Source organism: Fistularia commersonii, chromosome 4 (assembly GCF_037954325.1).
Source record: "Fistularia commersonii isolate RoL2024-O1a breed Wild chromosome 4, RoL_Fcom_v1.0, whole genome shotgun sequence".
Taxonomy (NCBI): Eukaryota; Metazoa; Chordata; class Actinopteri; order Syngnathiformes; family Fistulariidae; genus Fistularia; species Fistularia commersonii.
The window spans coordinates 14,419,414-14,434,448 of record NC_141287.1 but is presented as its reverse complement, the minus strand read 5'-3'; the positions used below and the strand labels follow the sequence as shown (position 1 = coordinate 14,434,448).

At 51.6% G+C, this 15,035-nt stretch overlaps 11 protein-coding genes across 11 annotated transcripts in view; all 11 read right to left on the bottom strand.

Annotated features, from left to right (window-relative positions):
* LOC147234799 (collagen alpha-3(VI) chain-like) overlaps nt 1-15,035 on the bottom strand; it is a 90,860-nt gene that overhangs the window by 28,752 nt on the left and 47,073 nt on the right. The window lies entirely within an intron of this gene.
* LOC147234831 (collagen alpha-3(VI) chain-like) lies at nt 64-1,731 on the bottom strand. Its single transcript, XM_086146064.1, has 3 exons — nt 1,080-1,731; nt 250-849; nt 64-110 (listed from the first exon to the last, which is right to left on the bottom strand). The coding sequence occupies exons 1-3, from the start codon at nt 1,729-1,731 to the stop codon at nt 64-66; spliced, it is 1,299 nt and encodes a 432-aa protein (XP_086002190.1).
* LOC147234830 (collagen alpha-3(VI) chain-like) lies at nt 1,721-3,616 on the bottom strand. Its single transcript, XM_086146063.1, has 2 exons — nt 2,746-3,616; nt 1,721-2,475 (listed from the first exon to the last, which is right to left on the bottom strand). The coding sequence occupies exons 1-2, from the start codon at nt 3,266-3,268 to the stop codon at nt 1,808-1,810; spliced, it is 1,191 nt and encodes a 396-aa protein (XP_086002189.1). The 5' UTR covers nt 3,269-3,616; the 3' UTR covers nt 1,721-1,807.
* Nucleotides 3,556-4,915, bottom strand: LOC147234829 (collagen alpha-3(VI) chain-like). The gene is made up of 2 exons (XM_086146061.1): nt 4,378-4,915; nt 3,556-4,175 (listed from the first exon to the last, which is right to left on the bottom strand). Exons 1-2 carry the CDS (start codon nt 4,898-4,900, stop codon nt 3,556-3,558), a joined length of 1,143 nt encoding a protein of 380 aa, XP_086002187.1. The 5' UTR covers nt 4,901-4,915.
* On the bottom strand, nt 5,056-6,723 carry LOC147234828 (collagen alpha-3(VI) chain-like). Its single transcript, XM_086146060.1, has 3 exons — nt 6,072-6,723; nt 5,242-5,841; nt 5,056-5,102 (listed from the first exon to the last, which is right to left on the bottom strand). The coding sequence occupies exons 1-3, from the start codon at nt 6,721-6,723 to the stop codon at nt 5,056-5,058; spliced, it is 1,299 nt and encodes a 432-aa protein (XP_086002186.1).
* LOC147234827 (collagen alpha-3(VI) chain-like) lies at nt 6,713-7,533 on the bottom strand. The gene is made up of 2 exons (XM_086146059.1): nt 7,527-7,533; nt 6,713-7,467 (listed from the first exon to the last, which is right to left on the bottom strand). The coding sequence occupies exons 1-2, from the start codon at nt 7,531-7,533 to the stop codon at nt 6,800-6,802; spliced, it is 675 nt and encodes a 224-aa protein (XP_086002185.1). The 3' UTR covers nt 6,713-6,799.
* LOC147234826 (collagen alpha-3(VI) chain-like) lies at nt 7,574-8,608 on the bottom strand. Its single transcript, XM_086145505.1, has one exon. The coding sequence runs from the start codon at nt 8,258-8,260 to the stop codon at nt 7,574-7,576; it is 687 nt and encodes a 228-aa protein (XP_086001631.1). The 5' UTR covers nt 8,261-8,608.
* On the bottom strand, nt 8,548-9,907 carry LOC147234825 (collagen alpha-3(VI) chain-like). Its single transcript, XM_086146058.1, has 2 exons — nt 9,370-9,907; nt 8,548-9,167 (listed from the first exon to the last, which is right to left on the bottom strand). Exons 1-2 carry the CDS (start codon nt 9,890-9,892, stop codon nt 8,548-8,550), a joined length of 1,143 nt encoding a protein of 380 aa, XP_086002184.1. The 5' UTR covers nt 9,893-9,907.
* LOC147234824 (collagen alpha-3(VI) chain-like) lies at nt 10,048-11,715 on the bottom strand. Its single transcript, XM_086146057.1, has 3 exons — nt 11,064-11,715; nt 10,234-10,833; nt 10,048-10,094 (listed from the first exon to the last, which is right to left on the bottom strand). Exons 1-3 carry the CDS (start codon nt 11,713-11,715, stop codon nt 10,048-10,050), a joined length of 1,299 nt encoding a protein of 432 aa, XP_086002183.1.
* Nucleotides 11,705-13,600, bottom strand: LOC147234823 (collagen alpha-3(VI) chain-like). Its single transcript, XM_086146056.1, has 2 exons — nt 12,730-13,600; nt 11,705-12,459 (listed from the first exon to the last, which is right to left on the bottom strand). Exons 1-2 carry the CDS (start codon nt 13,250-13,252, stop codon nt 11,792-11,794), a joined length of 1,191 nt encoding a protein of 396 aa, XP_086002182.1. The 5' UTR covers nt 13,253-13,600; the 3' UTR covers nt 11,705-11,791.
* Nucleotides 13,540-14,910, bottom strand: LOC147234822 (collagen alpha-3(VI) chain-like). Its single transcript, XM_086146055.1, has 2 exons — nt 14,362-14,910; nt 13,540-14,159 (listed from the first exon to the last, which is right to left on the bottom strand). Exons 1-2 carry the CDS (start codon nt 14,882-14,884, stop codon nt 13,540-13,542), a joined length of 1,143 nt encoding a protein of 380 aa, XP_086002181.1. The 5' UTR covers nt 14,885-14,910.

The following is a 15,035-nucleotide window of genomic DNA, read 5'->3' as shown; positions in this document are numbered from 1 at the left end:
AGATGTAAAACCCGTGGAGCGAAACTACACCCGCAAGCTATCCATCGAGTTTGGGACGCTTTGTCAGAACGCGCCTTGGGAGTCGTCACACACGTCTGATACAGTTTTCCCTAGGGTGCGCGGGACGGGAATGTAAAAGAATGTCCGGAGCTAAACTAGTACATTGGCAATTTCTATCGCTCCCTACAGGTGACACAGACAAAGCACTTTGCCCTCTGTGACAAAGACAGTACAGGCTTGTCGACGTACCTAATACAGTTGGGGATTCTGGGGTGACGTCAATGACCACATCCTCCACGGAGGACTGGAGTTGCTGTTGCACAGTGGGCAGGTCAGTGAATTCAGAGACAGAGAGAGCATAGGTGGGATCGTGCGATATTTTCTGCAGCTCTCTACTGTCAGAGCTTCGAGTTCCAATGGCAAAGGTCAAGACCCCCAGCTTTTTGAGAGCAGAAGCCGGCGCATCGACACTGTCAAAAGACCTCCCGCCACTCAACAGTATCAGGATCTGTGGAACTCCTTCCAGGCGCCTGCTTCCCGCAGAGGCAGTGAAGACATTATCCCTCAGGTACTGGAGCGCCGCTCCTGTGTTGAGGGGTCTCCCGCCCTTGTGCGTCAAGCCTCTAACAGTGCCAAGAACCTGGGCTTTGGTCCTGTACGTGTTGAGATAGAAGTGGACCGCTGGATCTTTGCTGTACTGAACCACTGACACGCGGTCTTTGTTGTCATCCACACTGAGTGTCTCCACTACTTTGTGGACAAAGTCTCTCATAGCTGGAAATCCGTTTCTAGTACCATCGGATCCATCCAACAAGAACACAATATCTTTTCCAGCTGGTTGTTTGTCCACTGGGGAAAACAAAATGAAGAAGGGTTTAGCTTCATGCGTCAAAAGGTTTTTGCGTTGAGGTGGCTTGAAGCTAGCCCAACTCGTAGTTGTCGCGAATTTTTGTGTCAATAATCTTTAAACTAGCGCTCTTCCACCCCCGGGTTCTATGCGGGAAGTAAAGTCACTGGCAATCTGTCTGTGCAGGTTTGCGCTAGCGTGCTACAACGTTCTCAGAGTGTAACGGTCTTACCAGTCACTGTTGGTGTCATGGGCGTGGACTTCACTGGCACAGTGCCCATTACAGAGGAGAGCTGTTCTTGGACCCTTGGGAGGTCGGTGAAGTCGGACACGGCAAGAGCGTAAGTGGGGTCGTGGGAAATGGATTGCAGCTCTCGGCCGTCTGAGCCCCTGGTTCCAATTGCAAAGGTCACGACTCCCAACTTTCTGAGGGCGGAAGCTGGTGCATCGACGCTGTCGAAAGACCTTCCGCCAGTCAACAAAATTAGCATTTGTGGGACTCCTTCCAGGCGCCTGCTTCCAGCTGAAGCTGTGAAGACATTATCCCTCAAGTACTGGAGAGCTGCTCCTGTGTTGAGGGGTCTTCCGCCCTTGTGTCTCAAAGCTCTAACATTGTCAAGGACCTCGCCTTTTTGCCTGAAGGTGTTGAGATAGAACTGGACGGCTGGATCTCTGCTGTACTGAACCACTGAGACACGATCTTTGTTGTCATCCACACTAAGTGTCTCGACTACTCTCTGGACAAAGTCTTGGATTGCTGGGAATCCAGCTCTAGTACCATCAGATCCATCTAGCAAGAACACAACATCTCTTCCTATTGGCTGTCTGTCCACTAGGGAACACAAAAATTGAGAGGAGTTAAGTTTGGCACGTGATAGACACATTGAGCGTTTGAAAGTTACACAAAGGAAAGGGAACTCATGGTGTGAGGGTTTGTGTCGGCAACGGGATAATATCGTTTTAGTCAGTGTGGCAGGCTTGAAGTGACCAGAGCGGGCGTGGACACATGACCTGGGCGTGTTTCACTTCCTTACCGGTTTCTGTGGGTGTCATGGGCGTGGCCTTTACAGGCACGGTGCTCATTACAGAGGAGAGCTGTTCTTGGACACTTGGGAGGTCAGTGAAGTCGGACACGGCAAGAGCGTATGTAGGGTCGTGTGATATCGTCTGCAGCTCTGCAGAGTCAGAGCTCTGTGTTCCAATGCCAATCACAAAGACGCCCTGCTGTTTGAGAGCAGCAGCTGGAGTGTCCACGTTATCAAAAGACCTCCCACCAGTGAGCAGGACCAAGATCTGTGGAACCCCCTGCCAGCGCCTACTGCCAGAGGAGTTTGTAAAGACGTTGTCCCTGACGTATTGCAGGGCCGCCCCGGTGTTGAGGGGTCTGCCTCCTCTGTGTCTCAGTGCTCTAACCGAGTCAGCAACATCCTCTCTGGTGGTGTAAGTATTCAGATAGAAGTGGACCTCTGCATCTCGGCTGTACTGGGCCACAGAGACACGGTCTTTGTTTGGTCCCACACTGAGTTTTTCCACCACTCTCTCAACGAAATCGCGCATGGCGGGGAAGCCATTTCTTGTGCCATCAGAACCATCCAGAAGGAAAACAACATCCTTTTTGGCCGTGTCTACTGAGAACAGAGAAGAGGTCGAGATGTAAAACCCGTGGAGCGAAACTACACCCGCAAGCTATCCATCGAGTTTGGGACGCTTTGTCAGAACGCGCCTTGGGAGTCGTCACACACGTCTGATACAGTTTTCCCTAGGGTGCGCGGGACGGGAATGTAAAAGAATGTCCGGAGCTAAACTAGTACATTGGCAATTTCTATCGCTCCCTACAGGTGACACAGACAAAGCACTTTGCCCTCTGTGACAAAGACAGTACAGGCTTGTCGACGTACCTAATACAGTTGGGGATTCTGGGGTGACGTCAATGACCACATCCTCCACGGAGGACTGGAGTTGCTGTTGCACAGTGGGCAGGTCAGTGAATTCAGAGACAGAGAGAGCGTAGGTGGGATCGTGCGATATTTTCTGCAGCTCTCTACTGTCAGAGCTTCGAGTTCCAATGGCAAAGGTCAAGACCCCCAGCTTTTTGAGAGCAGAAGCCGGCGCATCGACACTGTCAAAAGACCTCCCGCCACTCAACAGTATCAGGATCTGTGGAACTCCTTCCAGGCGCCTGCTTCCCGCAGAGGCAGTGAAGACATTATCCCTCAGGTACTGGAGCGCCGCTCCTGTGTTGAGGGGTCTCCCGCCCTTGTGCGTCAAGCCTCTAACAGTGCCAAGAACCTGGGCCTTGGTCCTGTACGTGTTGAGATAGAAGTGGACCGCTGGATCTTTGCTGTACTGAACCACTGACACGCGGTCTTTGTTGTCATCCACACTGAGTGTCTCCACTACTTTGTGGACAAAGTCTCTCATAGCTGGAAATCCGTTTCTAGTACCATCGGATCCATCCAACAAGAACACAATATCTTTTCCAGCTGGTTGTTTGTCCACTGGGGAAAACAAAATGAAGAAGGGTTTAGCTTCATGCGTCAAAAGGTTTTTGCGTTGAGGTGGCTTGAAGCTAGCCCAACTCGTAGTTGTCGCGAATTTTTGTGTCAATAATCTTTAAACTAGCGCTCTTCCACCCCCGGGTTCTATGCGGGAAGTAAAGTCACTGGCAATCTGTCTGTGCAGGTTTGCGCTAGCGTGCTACAACGTTCTCAGAGTGTAACGGTCTTACCAGTCACTGTTGGTGTCATGGGCGTGGACTTCACTGGCACAGTGCCCATTACAGAGGAGAGCTGTTCTTGGACCCTTGGGAGGTCGGTGAAGTCGGACACGGCAAGAGCGTAAGTGGGGTCGTGGGAAATGGATTGCAGCTCTCGGCCGTCTGAGCCCCTGGTTCCAATTGCAAAGGTCACGACTCCCAACTTTCTGAGGGCGGAAGCTGGTGCATCGACGCTGTCGAAAGACCTTCCGCCAGTTAACAAAATTAGCATTTGTGGGACTCCTTCCAGGCGCCTGCTTCCAGCTGAAGCTGTGAAGACATTATCCCTCAAGTACTGGAGAGCTGCTCCTGTGTTGAGGGGTCTTCCGCCCTTGTGTCTCAAAGCTCTAACATTGTCAAGGACCTCGCCTTTTTGCCTGAAGGTGTTGAGATAGAACTGGACGGCTGGATCTCTGCTGTACTGAACCACTGAGACACGATCTTTGTTGTCATCCACACTAAGTGTCTCGACTACTCTCTGGACAAAGTCTTGGATTGCTGGGAATCCAGCTCTAGTACCATCAGATCCATCTAGCAAGAACACAACATCTCTTCCTATTGGCTGTCTGTCCACTAGGGAACACAAAAATTGAGAGGAGTTAAGTTTGGCACGTGATAGACACATTGAGCGTTTGAAAGTTACACAAAGGAAAGGGAACTCATGGTGTGAGGGTTTGTGTCGGCAACGGGATAATATCGTTTTAGTCAGTGTGGCAGGCTTGAAGTGACCAGAGCGGGCGTGGACACATGACCTGGGCGTGTTTCACTTCCTTACCGGTTTCTGTGGGTGTCATGGGCGTGGCCTTTACAGGCACGGTGCTCATTACAGAGGAGAGCTGTTCTTGGACACTTGGGAGGTCAGTGAAGTCGGACACGGCAAGAGCGTATGTAGGGTCGTGTGATATCGTCTGCAGCTCTGCAGAGTCAGAGCTCTGTGTTCCAATGCCAATCACAAAGACGCCCTGCTGTTTGAGAGCAGCAGCTGGAGTGTCCACGTTATCAAAAGACCTCCCACCAGTGAGCAGGACCAAGATCTGTGGAACCCCCTGCCAGCGCCTACTGCCAGAGGAGTTTGTAAAGACGTTGTCCCTGACGTATTGCAGGGCCGCCCCGGTGTTGAGGGGTCTGCCTCCTCTGTGTCTCAGTGCTCTAACCGAGTCAGCAACATCCTCTCTGGTGGTGTAAGTATTCAGATAGAAGTGGACCTCTGCATCTCGGCTGTACTGGGCCACAGAGACTCGGTCTTTGTTTGGTCCCACACTGAGTTTTTCCACCACTCTCTCAACGAAATCGCGCATGGCGGGGAAGCCATTTCTTGTGCCATCAGAACCATCCAGAAGGAAAACAACATCCTTTTTGGCCGTGTCTACTGAGAACAGAGAAGAGGTCGAGATGTAAAACCCGTGGAGCGAAACTACACCCGCAAGCTATCCATCGAGTTTGGGACGCTTTGTCAGAACGCGCCTTGGGAGTCGTCACACACGTCTGATACAGTTTTCCCTAGGGTGCGCGGGACGGGAATGTAAAAGAATGTCCGGAGCTAAACTAGTACATTGGCAATTTCTATCGCTCCCTACAGGTGACACAGACAAAGCACTTTGCCCTCTGTGACAAAGACAGTACAGGCGTGTCGACGTACCTAATACAGTTGGGGATTCTGGGGTGACGTCAATGACCACATCCTCCACGGAGGACTGGAGTTGCTGTTGCACAGTGGGCAGGTCAGTGAATTCAGAGACAGAGAGAGCGTAGGTGGGATCGTGCGATATTTTCTGCAGCTCTCTACTGTCAGAGCTTCGAGTTCCAATGGCAAAGGTCAAGACCCCCAGCTTTTTGAGAGCAGAAGCCGGCGCATCGACACTGTCAAAAGACCTCCCGCCACTCAACAGTATCAGGATCTGTGGAACTCCTTCCAGGCGCCTGCTTCCCGCAGAGGCAGTGAAGACATTATCCCTCAGGTACTGGAGCGCCGCTCCTGTGTTGAGGGGTCTCCCGCCCTTGTGCGTCAAGCCTCTAACAGTGCCAAGAACCTGGGCTTTGGTCCTGTACGTGTTGAGATAGAAGTGGACCGCTGGATCTTTGCTGTACTGAACCACTGACACGCGGTCTTTGTTGTCATCCACACTGAGTGTCTCCACTACTTTGTGGACAAAGTCTCTCATAGCTGGAAATCCGTTTCTAGTACCATCGGATCCATCCAACAAGAACACAATATCTTTTCCAGCTGGTTGTTTGTCCACTGGGGAAAACAAAATGAAGAAGGGTTTAGCTTCATGCGTCAAAAGGTTTTTGCGTTGAGGTGGCTTGAAGCTAGCCCAACTCGTAGTTGTCGCGAATTTTTGTGTCAATAATCTTTAAACTAGCGCTCTTCCACCCCCGGGTTCTATGCGGGAAGTAAAGTCACTGGCAATCTGTCTGTGCAGGTTTGCGCTAGCGTGCTACAACGTTCTCAGAGTGTAACGGTCTTACCAGTCACTGTTGGTGTCATGGGCGTGGACTTCACTGGCACAGTGCTCATTACAGAGGAGAGCTGTTCTTGGACCCTTGGGAGGTCGGTGAAGTCGGACACGGCAAGAGCGTAAGTGGGGTCGTGGGAAATGGATTGCAGCTCTCGGCCGTCTGAGCCCCTGGTTCCAATTGCAAAGGTCACGACTCCCAACTTTCTGAGGGCGGAAGCTGGTGCATCGACGCTGTCGAAAGACCTTCCGCCAGTTAACAAAATTAGCATTTGTGGGACTCCTTCCAGGCGCCTGCTTCCAGCTGAAGCTGTGAAGACATTATCCCTCAAGTACTGGAGAGCTGCTCCTGTGTTGAGGGGTCTTCCGCCCTTGTGTCTCAAAGCTCTAACATTGTCAAGGACCTCGCCTTTTTGCCTGAAGGTGTTGAGATAGAACTGGACGTCTGGATCTCTGCTGTACTGAACCACTGAGACACGATCTTTGTTGTCATCCACACTAAGTGTCTCGACTACTCTCTGGACAAAGTCTTGGATTGCTGGGAATCCAGCTCTAGTACCATCAGATCCATCTAGCAAGAACACAACATCTCTTCCTATTGGCTGTCTGTCCACTAGGGAACACAAAAATTGAGAGGAGTTAAGTTTGGCACGTGATAGACACATTGAGCGTTTGAAAGTTACACAAAGGAAAGGGAACTCATGGTGTGAGGGTTTGTGTCGGCAACGGGATAATATCGTTTTAGTCAGTGTGGCAGGCTTGAAGTGACCAGAGCGGGCGTGGACACATGACCTGGGCGTGTTTCACTTCCTTACCGGTTTCTGTGGGTGTCATGGGCGTGGCCTTTACAGGCACGGTGCTCATTACAGAGGAGAGCTGTTCTTGGACACTTGGGAGGTCAGTGAAGTCGGACACGGCAAGAGCGTATGTAGGGTCGTGTGATATCGTCTGCAGCTCTGCAGAGTCAGAGCTCTGTGTTCCAATGCCAATCACAAAGACGCCCTGCTGTTTGAGAGCAGCAGCTGGAGTGTCCACGTTATCAAAAGACCTCCCACCAGTGAGCAGGACCAAGATCTGTGGAACCCCCTGCCAGCGCCTACTGCCAGAGGAGTTTGTAAAGACGTTGTCCCTGACGTATTGCAGGGCCGCCCCGGTGTTGAGGGGTCTGCCTCCTTTGTGTCTCAGTGCTCTAACCGAGCCAGCAACATCCTCTCTGGTGGTGTAAGTATTCAGATAGAAGTGGACCTCTGCATCTCGGCTGTACTGGGCCACAGAGACACGGTCTTTGTTTGGTCCCACACTGAGTTTTTCCACCACTCTCTCAACGAAATCGCGCATGGCGGGGAAGCCATTTCTTGTGCCATCAGAACCATCCAGAAGGAAAACAACATCCTTTTTGGCCGTGTCTACTGAGAACAGAGAAGAGGTCGAGATGTAAAACCCGTGGAGCGAAACTACACCCGCAAGCTATCCATCGAGTTTGGGACGCTTTGTCAGAACGCGCCTTGGGAGTCGTCACACACGTCTGATACAGTTTTCCCTAGGGTGCGCGGGACGGGAATGTAAAAGAATGTCCGGAGCTAAACTAGTACATTGGCAATTTCTATCGCTCCCTACAGGTGACACAGACAAGGCACTTTGCCCTCTGTGACAAAGACAGTACAGGCTTGTCGACGTACCTAATACAGTTGGGGATTCTGGGGTGACGTCAATGACCACATCCTCCACGGAGGACTGGAGTTGCTGTTGCACGGTGGGCAGGTCAGTGAATTCAGAGACAGAGAGAGCGTAGGTGGGATCATGCGATATTTTCTGCAGCTCTCTACTGTCAGAGCTTCGAGTTCCAATGGCAAAGGTCAAGACCCCCAGCTTTTTGAGAGCAGAAGCCGGCGCATCGACACTGTCAAAAGACCTCCCGCCACTCAACAGTATCAGGATCTGTGGAACTCCTTCCAGGCGCCTGCTTCCCGCAGAGGCAGTGAAGACATTATCCCTCAGGTACTGGAGCGCCGCTCCTGTGTTGAGGGGTCTCCCGCCCTTGTGCGTCAAGCCTCTAACAGTGCCAAGAACCTGGGCCTTGGTCCTGTACGTGTTGAGATAGAAGTGGACCGCTGGATCTTTGCTGTACTGAACCACTGACACGCGGTCTTTGTTGTCATCCACACTGAGTGTCTCCACTACTTTGTGGACAAAGTCTCTCATAGCTGGAAATCCGTTTCTAGTACCATCGGATCCATCCAACAAGAACACAATATCTTTTCCAGCTGGTTGTTTGTCCACTGGGGAAAACAAAATGAAGAAGGGTTTAGCTTCATGCGTCAAAAGGTTTTTGCGTTGAGGTGGCTTGAAGCTAGCCCAACTCGTAGTTGTCGCGAATTTTTGTGTCAATAATCTTTAAACTAGCGCTCTTCCACCCCCGGGTTCTATGCGGGAAGTAAAGTCACTGGCAATCTGTCTGTGCAGGTTTGCGCTAGCGTGCTACAACGTTCTCAGAGTGTAACGGTCTTACCAGTCACTGTTGGTGTCATGGGCGTGGACTTCACTGGCACAGTGCCCATTACAGAGGAGAGCTGTTCTTGGACCCTTGGGAGGTCGGTGAAGTCGGACACGGCAAGAGCGTAAGTGGGGTCGTGGGAAATGGATTGCAGCTCTCGGCCGTCTGAGCCCCTGGTTCCAATTGCAAAGGTCACGACTCCCAACTTTCTGAGGGCGGAAGCTGGTGCATCGACGCTGTCGAAAGACCTTCCGCCAGTCAACAAAATTAGCATTTGTGGGACTCCTTCCAGGCGCCTGCTTCCAGCTGAAGCTGTGAAGACATTATCCCTCAAGTACTGGAGAGCTGCTCCTGTGTTGAGGGGTCTTCCGCCCTTGTGTCTCAAAGCTCTAACATTGTCAAGGACCTCGCCTTTTTGCCTGAAGGTGTTGAGATAGAACTGGACGGCTGGATCTCTGCTGTACTGAACCACTGAGACACGATCTTTGTTGTCATCCACACTAAGTGTCTCGACTACTCTCTGGACAAAGTCTTGGATTGCTGGGAATCCAGCTCTAGTACCATCAGATCCATCTAGCAAGAACACAACATCTCTTCCTATTGGCTGTCTGTCCACTAGGGAACACAAAAATTGAGAGGAGTTAAGTTTGGCACGTGATAGACACATTGAGCGTTTGAAAGTTACACAAAGGAAAGGGAACTCATGGTGTGAGGGTTTGTGTCGGCAACGGGATAATATCGTTTTAGTCAGTGTGGCAGGCTTGAAGTGACCAGAGCGGGCGTGGACACATGACCTGGGCGTGTTTCACTTCCTTACCGGTTTCTGTGGGTGTCATGGGCGTGGCCTTTACAGGCACGGTGCTCATTACAGAGGAGAGCTGTTCTTGGACACTTGGGAGGTCAGTGAAGTCGGACACGGCAAGAGCATATGTAGGGTCGTGTGATATCGTCTGCAGCTCTGCAGAGTCAGAGCTCTGTGTTCCAATGCCAATCACAAAGACGCCCTGCTGTTTGAGAGCAGCAGCTGGAGTGTCCACGTTATCAAAAGACCTCCCACCAGTGAGCAGGACCAAGATCTGTGGAACCCCCTGCCAGCGCCTACTGCCAGAGGAGTTTGTAAAGACGTTGTCCCTGACGTATTGCAGGGCCGCCCCGGTGTTGAGGGGTCTGCCTCCTCTGTGTCTCAGTGCTCTAACCGAGTCAGCAACATCCTCTCTGGTGGTGTAAGTATTCAGATAGAAGTGGACCTCTGCATCTCGGCTGTACTGGGCCACAGAGACTCGGTCTTTGTTTGGTCCCACACTGAGTTTTTCCACCACTCTCTCAACGAAATCGCGCATGGCGGGGAAGCCATTTCTTGTGCCATCAGAACCATCCAGAAGGAAAACAACATCCTTTTTGGCCGTGTCTACTGAGAACAGAGAAGAGGTCGAGATGTAAAACCCGTGGAGCGAAACTACACCCGCAAGCTATCCATCGAGTTTGGGACGCTTTGTCAGAACGCGCCTTGGGAGTCGTCACACACGTCTGATACAGTTTTCCCTAGGGTGCGCGGGACGGGAATGTAAAAGAATGTCCGGAGCTAAACTAGTACATTGGCAATTTCTATCGCTCCCTACAGGTGACACAGACAAAGCACTTTGCCCTCTGTGACAAAGACAGTACAGGCTTGTCGACGTACCTAATACAGTTGGGGATTCTGGGGTGACGTCAATGACCACATCCTCCACGGAGGACTGGAGTTGCTGTTGCACAGTGGGCAGGTCAGTGAATTCAGAGACAGAGAGAGCGTAGGTGGGATCGTGCGATATTTTCTGCAGCTCTCTACTGTCAGAGCTTCGAGTTCCAATGGCAAAGGTCAAGACCCCCAGCTTTTTGAGAGCAGAAGCCGGCGCATCGACACTGTCAAAAGACCTCCCGCCACTCAACAGTATCAGGATCTGTGGAACTCCTTCCAGGCGCCTGCTTCCCGCAGAGGCAGTGAAGACATTATCCCTCAGGTACTGGAGCGCCGCTCCTGTGTTGAGGGGTCTCCCGCCCTTGTGCGTCAAGCCTCTAACAGTGCCAAGAACCTGGGCTTTGGTCCTGTACGTGTTGAGATAGAAGTGGACCGCTGGATCTTTGCTGTACTGAACCACTGACACGCGGTCTTTGTTGTCATCCACACTGAGTGTCTCCACTACTTTGTGGACAAAGTCTCTCATAGCTGGAAATCCGTTTCTAGTACCATCGGATCCATCCAACAAGAACACAATATCTTTTCCAGCTGGTTGTTTGTCCACTGGGGAAAACAAAATGAAGAAGGGTTTAGCTTCATGCGTCAAAAGGTTTTTGCGTTGAGGTGGCTTGAAGCTAGCCCAACTCGTAGTTGTCGCGAATTTTTGTGTCAATAATCTTTAAACTAGCGCTCTTCCACCCCCGGGTTCTATGCGGGAAGTAAAGTCACTGGCAATCTGTCTGTGCAGGTTTGCGCTAGCGTGCTACAACGTTCTCAGAGTGTAACGGTCTTACCAGTCACTGTTGGTGTCATGGGCGTGGACTTCACTGGCACAGTGCTCATTACAGAGGAGAGCTGTTCTTGGACCCTTGGGAGGTCGGTGAAGTCGGACACGGCAAGAGCGTAAGTGGGGTCGTGGGAAATGGATTGCAGCTCTCGGCCGTCTGAGCCCCTGGTTCCAATTGCAAAGGTCACGACTCCCAACTTTCTGAGGGCGGAAGCTGGTGCATCGACGCTGTCGAAAGACCTTCCGCCAGTTAACAAAATTAGCATTTGTGGGACTCCTTCCAGGCGCCTGCTTCCAGCTGAAGCTGTGAAGACATTATCCCTCAAGTACTGGAGAGCTGCTCCTGTGTTGAGGGGTCTTCCGCCCTTGTGTCTCAAAGCTCTAACATTGTCAAGGACCTCGCCTTTTTGCCTGAAGGTGTTGAGATAGAACTGGACGGCTGGATCTCTGCTGTACTGAACCACTGAGACACGATCTTTGTTGTCATCCACACTAAGTGTCTCGACTACTCTCTGGACAAAGTCTTGGATTGCTGGGAATCCAGCTCTAGTACCATCAGATCCATCTAGCAAGAACACAACATCTCTTCCTATTGGCTGTCTGTCCACTAGGGAACACAAAAATTGAGAGGAGTTAAGTTTGGCACGTGATAGACACATTGAGCGTTTGAAAGTTACACAAAGGAAAGGGAACTCATGGTGTGAGGGTTTGTGTCGGCAACGGGATAATATCGTTTTAGTCAGTGTGGCAGGCTTGAAGTGACCAGAGCGGGCGTGGACACATGACCTGGGCGTGTTTCACTTCCTTACCGGTTTCTGTGGGTGTCATGGGCGTGGCCTTTACAGGCACGGTGCTCATTACAGAGGAGAGCTGTTCTTGGACACTTGGGAGGTCAGTGAAGTCGGACACGGCAAGAGCGTATGTAGGGTCGTGTGATATCGTCTGCAGCTCTGCAGAGTCAGAGCTCTGTGTTCCAATGCCAATCACAAAGACGCCCTGCTGTTTGAGAGCAGCAGCTGGAGTGTCCACGTTATCAAAAGACCTCCCACCAGTGAGCAGGACCAAGATCTGTGGAACCCCCTGCCAGCGCCTACTGCCAGAGGAGTTTGTAAAGACGTTGTCCCTGACGTATTGCAGGGCCGCCCCGGTGTTGAGGGGTCTGCCTCCTTTGTGTCTCAGTGCTCTAACCGAGCCAGCAACATCCTCTCTGGTGGTGTAAGTATTCAGATAGAAGTGGACCTCTGCATCTCGGCTGTACTGGGCCACAGAGACACGGTCTTTGTTTGGTCCCACACTGAGTTTTTCCACCACTCTCTCAACGAAATCGCGCATGGCGGGGAAGCCATTTCTTGTGCCATCAGAACCATCCAGAAGGAAAACAACATCCTTTTTGGCCGTGTCTACTGAGAACAGAGAAGAGGTCGAGATGTAAAACCCGTGGAGCGAAACTACACCCGCAAGCTATCCATCGAGTTTGGGACGCTTTGTCAGAACGCGCCTTGGGAGTCGTCACACACGTCTGATACAGTTTTCCCTAGGGTGCGCGGGACGGGAATGTAAAAGAATGTCCGGAGCTAAACTAGTACATTGGCAATTTCTATCGCTCCCTACAGGTGACACAGACAAAGCACTTTGCCCTCTGTGACAAAGACAGTACAGGCTTGTCGACGTACCTAATACAGTTGGGGATTCTGGGGTGACGTCAATGACCACATCCTCCACGGAGGACTGGAGTTGCTGTTGCACGGTGGGCAGGTCAGTGAATTCAGAGACAGAGAGAGCGTAGGTGGGATCGTGCGATATTTTCTGCAGCTCTCTACTGTCAGAGCTTCGAGTTCCAATGGCAAAGGTCAAGACCCCCAGCTTTTTGAGAGCAGAAGCCGGCGCATCGACACTGTCAAAAGACCTCCCGCCACTCAACAGTATCAGGATCTGTGGAACTCCTTCCAGGCGCCTGCTTCCCGCAGAGGCAGTGAAGACATTATCCCTCAGGTACTGGAGCGCCGCTCCTGTGTTGAGGGGTCTCCCGCCCTTGTGCGTCAAGCCTCTAACAGTGCCAAGAACCTGGGCTTTGGTCCTGTACGTGTTGAGATAGAAGTGGACCGCTGGATCTTTGCTGTACTGAACCACTGACACGCGGTCTTTGTTGTCATCCACACTGAGTGTCTCCACTACTTTGTGGACAAAGTCTCTCATAGCTGGAAATCCGTTTCTAGTACCATCGGATCCATCCAACAAGAACACAATATCTTTTCCAGCTGGTTGTTTGTCCACTGGGGAAAACAAAATGAAGAAGGGTTTAGCTTCATGCGTCAAAAGGTTTTTGCGTTGAGGTGGCTTGAAGCTAGCCCAACTCGTAGTTGTCGCGAATTTTTGTGTCAATAATCTTTAAACTAGCGCTCTTCCACCCCCGGGTTCTATGCGGGAAGTAAAGTCACTGGCAATCTGTCTGTGCAGGTTTGCGCTAGCGTGCTACAACGTTCTCAGAGTGTAACGGTCTTACCAGTCACTGTTGGTGTCATGGGCGTGGACTTCACTGGCACAGTGCCCATTACAGAGGAGAGCTGTTCTTGGACCCTTGGGAGGTCGGTGAAGTCGGACACGGCAAGAGCGTAAGTGGGGTCGTGGGAAATGGATTGCAGCTCTCGGCCGTCTGAGCCCCTGGTTCCAATTGCAAAGGTCACGACTCCCAACTTTCTGAGGGCGGAAGCTGGTGCATCGACGCTGTCGAAAGACCTTCCGCCAGTCAACAAAATTAGCATTTGTGGGACTCCTTCCAGGCGCCTGCTTCCAGCTGAAGCTGTGAAGACATTATCCCTCAAGTACTGGAGAGCTGCTCCTGTGTTGAGGGGTCTTCCGCCCTTGTGTCTCAAAGCTCTAACATTGTCAAGGACCTCGCCTTTTTGCCTGAAGGTGTTGAGATAGAACTGGACGGCTGGATCTCTGCTGTACTGAACCACTGAGACACGATCTTTGTTGTCATCCACACTAAGTGTCTCGACTACTCTCTGGACAAAGTCTTGGATTGCTGGGAATCCAGCTCTAGTACCATCAGATCCATCTAGCAAGAACACAACATCTCTTCCTATTGGCTGTCTGTCCACTAGGGAACACAAAAATTGAGAGGAGTTAAGTTTGGCACGTGATAGACACATTGAGCGTTTGAAAGTTACACAAAGGAAAGGGAACTCATGGTGTGAGGGTTTGTGTCGGCAACGGGATAATATCGTTTTAGTCAGTGTGGCAGGCTTGAAGTGACCAGAGCGGGCGTGGACACATGACCTGGGCGTGTTTCACTTCCTTACCGGTTTCTGTGGGTGTCATGGGCGTGGCCTTTACAGGCACGGTGCTCATTACAGAGGAGAGCTGTTCTTGGACACTTGGGAGGTCAGTGAAGTCGGACACGGCAAGAGCGTATGTAGGGTCGTGTGATATCGTCTGCAGCTCTGCAGAGTCAGAGCTCTGTGTTCCAATGCCAATCACAAAGACGCCCTGCTGTTTGAGAGCAGCAGCTGGAGTGTCCACGTTATCAAAAGACCTCCCACCAGTGAGCAGGACCAAGATCTGTGGAACCCCCTGCCAGCGCCTACTGCCAGAGGAGTTTGTAAAGACGTTGTCCCTGACGTATTGCAGGGCCGCCCCGGTGTTGAGGGGTCTGCCTCCTCTGTGTCTCAGTGCTCTAACCGAGTCAGCAACATCCTCTCTGGTGGTGTAAGTATTCAGATAGAAGTGGACCTCTGCATCTCGGCTGTACTGGGCCACAGAGACACGGTCTTTGTTTGGTCCCACACTGAGTTTTTCCACCACTCTCTCAACGAAATCGCGCATGGCGGGGAAGCCATTTCTTGTGCCATCAGAACCATCCAGAAGGAAAACAACATCCTTTTTGGCCGTGTCTACTGAGAACAGAGAAGAGGTCGAGATGTAAAACCCGTGGAGCGAAACTACACCCGCAAGCTATCCATCGAGTTTGGGACGC